Here is a 7,043-nt window from a genome sequence, read left to right on the forward strand (position 1 = left end):
TCGCCATTTTCGACACGCTTTTTGCCGTGTTGTTCATGAAAACAACACATATTAATCGTGTTTTATAAAAACGCCTTTCCGTGTTGTTAAAAAACGGTTTCCCGTGTTGTAAAAAAACGGCTTTCCGTGTTGTTACAACACGTTTTAGGCATTTTCCTCTTTGTCGCCCGATTCGACACATATCATGGCGTGTTGCTGTTGTGCATATCCGCACACTTGAAATGCGTTGTTGGCTTGCGAGTAAATTCACTCGCAAGAATGGCGAAAAATACAACAAAATATTTTTTTTTTACCGAGAATTACTACTGGATGCGTCTCGTTCGTGAACCTCGGATATCAAAGTTCGAAGATTTGGAAACGAATTATTTCTGAGAAAAATTCGTATACAACGAGGGGGGATTCGATCGACCTACCTACCTAACACGCTCTAACTTAACGGACGCACGCTACCCACTACACTAATTCGCTCATGAGGTAATGTTGTCAAAAAGTCCGTTATACGAAACGCAAACATTGTTTACGTTTGTAAGTGTGAGCTAACCTCGTCTTCGTCCTTTGTCCAGCCAGACTCTTTCTTCTTTTTCTTTTTGTTTGTAGTTGGCTCGAGTCTGCGCTCCTATAGCGTTAAGACCATACGGCCATGTGATGAAAACTTGCTTCTCGTTTTCGTGATTATTCGGTTCGATTCGGTCGGCGAAAAGACGCATACGTTTAATTCACTTATTATTTGTGCCACTCAGCGAGCATAAAAATGGAAAAAACGATTTATTGCAAAAACGAAGAGCGATGCAAAAAAATTAAATTTTGCAAAGTGAACGAAAAAATGAGTGATTCCGAATGTGTCACCCAAAAAATCCGCGAAGCTTGTGAAAACGACTTGCTTCTGAAAAAGAAAATCGAAAATCAAGCCATCGTGTTACAGAAGCTGATTCAAAATCAAAACATTTTATGTGACATCGAAGCAGAGGAAGAAATAATCGATGAATTGGAAATAACCTGCATTGTTCCGTTAGGCGAAAGTCTTCTATCGTGTTCAACGATCTACGCTATCGATCAAGACGGCTCTCTCATTGAAACCCAAGAAAAAATAAGTGAATGTGTGGAGGAGAAAGAAAAGGTAAGATTATCTCGATGTTTTATTATATAAAATGTAGAATAATGAATCTAAACGATTTACAATAGGATAAAGAATTTATAACACATTTAATTCATTGGTAGCGATAAGATTTTTCATAAATCTCTTTGCGTCAATGAGTTTTAATAAGTGTTTCTTAAGCCAGTGATCAAAGTTCAGATTAAATTTCTTTCTCCGCAAGAAAATTTGCATCAAAATTTTTTTCTGACAGCAGTTTTGATGAACTTTCTTTGTAAACAAGAAAAGTTTTGGTCAAATTTGTTTACCGCAGCAGTATTTATAAAATTTTTTTTCTTGCAGCGGTAAAAGTTATGGTTCAATTTTTTGTATAGCAGTAGAGTTTTGAAAACATTCTTTTTAAAGTGATCAAAATTTTAATAAAATATCAATACGTTATCAAAATTTTGATTGCTATAAAGCGAATGTTTTCAAAACTTTACTGCTGTACAAAAAATTCAACCATAACTTTCACCGCTGCAAGAAAAAAAATCTTATGAATACTGTTGCGGTACACAAATTTGATCAAAACTTTCATTACTTAGAAAGAAAGTTCATCAAAATTGTTGCGAGAAAAGAAATTTGATCCAAATTTTTTTGCAGAGAAAGGAATTTGATCCAGACTTTTACCGCTGACAAGAAAAAATCATTAAGAAAATTATGAATATTCTATTGTAACCAATGAACTCAGTGTACTCAAAGATGAAAGCTTACATGAAATTTCTTTTATTGTAAAGAAAGTTTTGAACTCCTGAGATTTTTATTAGGTCGAACGGTCATAAGATTTGCTTTATGCTTTGAGAAATAAAACTGTTGAGCTTATTTTTTGGAATTTCAGGAAAACCAATCAATCAACAGTCAATTTAAAAAACTGAAAACAAATGACTTCACTGAAAAAAGAAGCATAATTTCAAGCTTCGTTGGAACGCCAACATCATTGCCAGAACTGACCCCGGAGTTGGTTCAAAAAGTGAACAACGGAGGAATGTTACTTGCTCAAAAGTCATTAACGTATTTTTGGGCAACTGATCTTTTGCATCGCACTAATGGCATGCTGAGTAAAAATGATTATTTCAACTACGCAAAAGCCATTGTTAGTGCTTATCCAGAGCTCAGCGGCGGAGACCATGGATGTGTAAGTTTTCATTTCTTTACATTTCCAGTTACTACAATTGTCAAAGCCGTCATGTGCTAAATTTTTCTTTATTGAGTTTTCTTTTATTATTGCAGGGGATTGTACGACATCAGTCAAGTACAAATGTGCGGAATCGACGTGCTAATTCAGAACGATCTGTAATGAAATTTGGCGAAGACAAATTGAAAATCAGTCAAAATATTCCAACTGTTTTACGATTCATAAAGAGTACGTTTGAATTTCTATATTAATTTCCATAAATATTAGGGGATCTCTTGTTACATTTTTATTTTTCGCAGGCGTCCTGATGTACATGGAGTAGATGCGTTAAAAGAGCTCGAAAGAAATATGAATTCCGGTGACACACCGCACGTACGTCTATTGCTCAAAGAGTCTGTGAATTTACGGAAGAAATGGATAAAAATATTTACACAAATATACTGGATATCATAAAACGGCAATTTCGTTTAGGTCGACATTGACGACAAGATATTTGCCATTTTATTTTACTTTCTAAAATGTGTTGTACATATAAGTATGAGTAACTTCCCAAAACCGTGCTGAAATCATCCGTGTTGAAACAACACACATTATCAGTATTATATAAATTACAAAACGGAAATTGCCGTGTTGTTCGAAATTTTACGGCGTTACGTGTTGCTTCAACACGATTCGTTAAAACAACACACCTGCGAGATGTATTGTGTGTTGTTGCAACACGATTAGTTAAAACAACACACCTGCGAGATGTGTTGTGCGTTGTTTCAACACACCTAACAACACGCTTGTTTTTGCAGTGTGGTGACCAGAGGAGAATTCTAAAATTAAATTTTATCTGGCAAAAGAAGTACCTCGACTTGCAATCTCTTTCCCGCGTCGAATACGAAATCCCCTTTCCCTGACTCCTCACATTTCGCAGCTTCCACGTACGTACAGTGCCTCTAACCACATCGTGAGAGAGCGAGAGAGCAATGAGAGGCTTCTCTCTGCTCTCGCGCGATCTCTCTCTCTCTCTCTCTCTCTCTCTCTCTCTGATTCATACGGAGTCGCCGGAGGCCCTCTGTGGCTCGTCCATAAAACCGCACGAACGCCCGCCCGTGATGCAAGCTCTCTCGTAACGTCCGGGTGTGAAGATTCATCGAACAAATACTACGTGCATACACATATGTATATAGATATATAGGGCATCCCGAGCCGAGCCGACCGGTCCGTGACCTCGACCCTTTTCAAATTTCAGAAAAAATTTTATTCCCAAATAACGACCTGAAAGAGTTTATGGGAATTTTCTCCTTTCTGTAATAGCCCGTTAGGAAATAATGGATTTTTCAATCGACCAGAAAAAATCCAGAAAAGTATTCAAATCGAATTTCGAGTTTTGATTAATTGATTTTTTTCAAATCTTTTATTTTTTTTTCAAACCGCGTTTTTCAGTGTTTGATAAAATTCACAGATTTTTCAAAAATATTTCTACGTTCGGCGAAATATTCTTGAGAACCGATACAACACTGAATCAAAGAGGGCTGCACCGTCTGCTATCGAACGAATCACGAACAGTGACAAAGAATTCGCAGAAAATGTATTTCCTTCCAACCCCATCGTTACGAATATCTCGTGCAGTTTCTAAAACCTCCGATTGCTAGTCAGCCGAATAAAAACGTTAGGAAAAAACTGAACATGGTCCGGATTAGGCAGTGACCACTTTGGTATGTAGAGCCCATACCCATACATACGAAAATATACAACCACGTGTGAACGCTTGTAAAGTTATAAATGTGTGTGCGCATAAAAATGCGTAGAAATTTCAAGTGTTCTGATCTTTTGGTGTCAGTGGACATGACACACGCGTAGGCTCCCGCGTCGAGGTGATAAAAAATCGTAAGAACGCATCATCGTTAACGTGAAATAAACCATTTGCTTTGTATTTTATTACGTCTATCATAAAACCGACAATGCCGAGATGCTTGAAAGGAATAAACACTCGTCTTATACGTGGGCTTTTTACTTTTATTTTTACAATGGGCATATATTTTTCTCACGAGAAGGAATCTCCATTGTAATGAGGACACATGCTGCTCGGAGGCTCATGTCGGTTTCATTTAATTTTGTCCGATCCTCAGGAAAAAAGTACGATCGTATCGTCCTTCGTCAAGCGCATTTTATTTCATGTGTGTCTTCTGATACTCTCATTACTCGGTGATCACTACGAGATTTAACCCAATAAACTCGGAGATTCTCGAGATTGTGTGAACTAGAAATATTTTGATGCACACTAGGCCAGAGTGGAGATTTTCAAGTCTCATGGGAAGCTGCCGGAATGACGATGAATTATCGTCAGCGAGATGGGGGATGATATAATAACGGTTCGGATGCTCTCGTATCGACACGCTTCTCAAGCTCCTCGGAAGATAAAGTTCCATTCGAAAATGAAGTTTCGAGCAAAAGCATCGAAAGTTTATTGAAATGACGATTTCGACGATTTATTTATAATTTAACTGTAATTTTCATTCTGTTTTGTCTCTTAAAGTGGAGAGCTAAGGAAAAGGCGGTGGAGAGTCAACGATCATGTCAGATAAAAGTGTGACGGACGTGTCGCAGCACAGGGGAGTTCCAGGACAAGGTTCCTATACGTACGTAGATGAGTACACACACGAATATTATCGAACACACGGACATGCGTGCGACGTGTGTGTGAGTGCACGTGCAATGTAGCGCGCTGATGGGATATAATTCTGGCGGTTTGTCGGCCAACGAGAAAGCAAAAGGCATAAGGCAGGCAGGCAGGTCGGTGACAGAGCAGCTGGTCCGGGTCCAGCAGTGTTGCAGTGCAACTTTTCTCATACACATTTACGGATATTAATATACAGGTATACATGTATGAGTGATTTTTGTCTTCTCTTTTTATCTTAACACTGGCTCTCTTCTTGTCGTTTTCTCTTGCCCCCTCATCGGGTCTTGGTCCGTTCTGCCTCCAACACAGCCACCGAGCATGCCTCCCAGGGTCCACCCATATTTACACCCGCTCACCTGCTCATCCGTTTCAAGAGTGTCCCACTTGCTGTCACTTTTGCCTCGTCTTTCCGGCTCTAATACTTCACGCACCATACGCATGGTTTACTGTCACACCAATGAACAATTTTCCACATTGAAATATTACTAGTCGAGTACGCTTTGAGGCTCCGGACAATGCACGGGGCCGCGTAATGGTTTCGTTATCGAGATGTTTATTAAGTCGTTCTGTACACAGAACGTTCAGTTGTCATCAACAAAGTTCGCGAAATATTAGCTGTCGATGGTCGAGAAAATTTTTCTCATCTTGCGAGCCAGTAATACCACGAAATGAAGAAGCCTTTTATTCGATGAATCCACTGATTCATCAAACACCGATGGAGAGTTTGAATAAATATTGTTCCGTTGTAGAAAGTGCGAATGCTGATTTCCTATGGATGAAGCGGTCTTTCGCTTGCATCGTTATTCAGCAACAGCCTCATCGCTTGTGCGAACTTTGAGTGTGAATAATTTTTCCATAATCTGGTAGAGCCACCTGAATTAATCTCGATCCGGGGGAATTAATCACGTGAGATCTTGGGCCAGCAGAGGTTGGAGAACTTTGATTAACACCAGCCAAAATTACAGTTCAACTAAATGCTGCTTTTCTCCTCTTACAGACTCTTAAACTCGAAATTCACGAGACTTATTAAGGCGCCAGGCAACGTCCTTCTACTTGCCATCGACCACCGAGAAATATCGTCGTAAACAAAAGCCGGAGATTCGAAAACTATTGCTCAACATACTGGATTTATATTTCCTTATATAAATGCCAATTAAGAGCGTTTCATTATTGTTGAAAGCCTATAGCACGAATCTTATACACTCCGTAGGCGTTTTCGAAATTAAAGAAAGAAGATACTCACACTCGAACGACTTCATCTGCTTGATTAGGTAAATAGTTGATGATTAACGAGCGGTACTTACGAATAGAACAAAAAAGGAAGATTGGGAAAGAAAGACAACGAAAGAACAAGAACCCGTTTATTCGAATATTCTGGAGTTCTTTTTCTAAATTACATACCAACCTACGTCTCTTATTCAAATACATTTTGTCGGAAAAAAATAACCAGGCACTAACGAACCGATGATAATGAATAAATTATCCGCATTCCTTCCGATTTATTCTTTCGGATTATCTATTGAAAAATTTGATGTTTTCTGTGATTGTTCAATGCAATAACCTTAGTTGAATTAATTTTATTCTGGCTCGCCCGATTCTTACTAATTCTGGACAAAATTTTGTTTTTTCTTCATTTCAAACATAAGTTGAAGTTCGGATGTCTGATAATTGTCGTAAATAATTATAGATCACAATAATAATGGTCAAATAAATAGAATTTCAATGATTTGCGATTGAAAGAAAAGTCAGGTTGGGTTTGTCAACGTCATTACGGGCGACCATGCTAAATCCGTCGAGGCTATTTTGTTTTTCGTTTTAAAATCGAAACTTTTGCCCGTTTTCAATTTTTTCACACTTTCACGTTTAACCCGTAAACACCACGCTCCCTTTGAGGTCACATGCTCACCACACTGGTGCAAATTTGCGCTTGGACTTTTCAAAACTTTTCATGTGCGTGGAAATAATCTTACAACGAGACTTTTTAGGGGTAATAATTCCCTAGTAATCGATTACAATCATTAAAAAAATGAAAAAATCAAGTTTTATTATAGAAAAATGGCGAAATTGAAGAAAGGAATTTTGAAGTTCTAGACACTTGAAATTTTCGT

At 38.2% G+C, this 7,043-nt stretch overlaps 1 protein-coding gene across 1 annotated transcript; it reads left to right on the plus strand.

Annotated features, from left to right (window-relative positions):
- Window positions 1–317: 317 nt before the first annotated feature.
- LOC122405964 (uncharacterized) lies at window positions 318–3,033 on the plus strand. The gene is made up of 5 exons (XM_043411064.1): window positions 318–474; window positions 598–1,117; window positions 1,971–2,267; window positions 2,363–2,495; window positions 2,567–3,033. Exons 2-5 carry the CDS (start codon window positions 752–754, stop codon window positions 2,587–2,589), a joined length of 819 nt encoding a protein of 272 aa, XP_043266999.1. The 5' UTR covers window positions 318–474; window positions 598–751; the 3' UTR covers window positions 2,590–3,033.
- Window positions 3,034–7,043: the final 4,010 nt, after the last annotated feature.

The sequence above is a fragment of the Venturia canescens genome, chromosome 2, assembly GCF_019457755.1.
Source record: "Venturia canescens isolate UGA chromosome 2, ASM1945775v1, whole genome shotgun sequence".
NCBI classification, from domain to species: domain Eukaryota; kingdom Metazoa; phylum Arthropoda; class Insecta; order Hymenoptera; family Ichneumonidae; genus Venturia; species Venturia canescens.

Coding starts and splice junctions, on each gene's coding strand:
- LOC122405964 (XM_043411064.1), top strand. CDS start 752: ATGGAAAAAACGATTTATTGCAAAAACGAAGAGCGATGCAAAAAAATT. Junction 2,268..2,362: donor GCGGCGGAGACCATGGATGT/GTAAGTTTTCAT, acceptor TTATTATTGCAG/GGGATTGTACGACATCAGTC. Junction 2,496..2,566: donor TGTTTTACGATTCATAAAGA/GTACGTTTGAAT, acceptor TATTTTTCGCAG/GCGTCCTGATGTACATGGAG.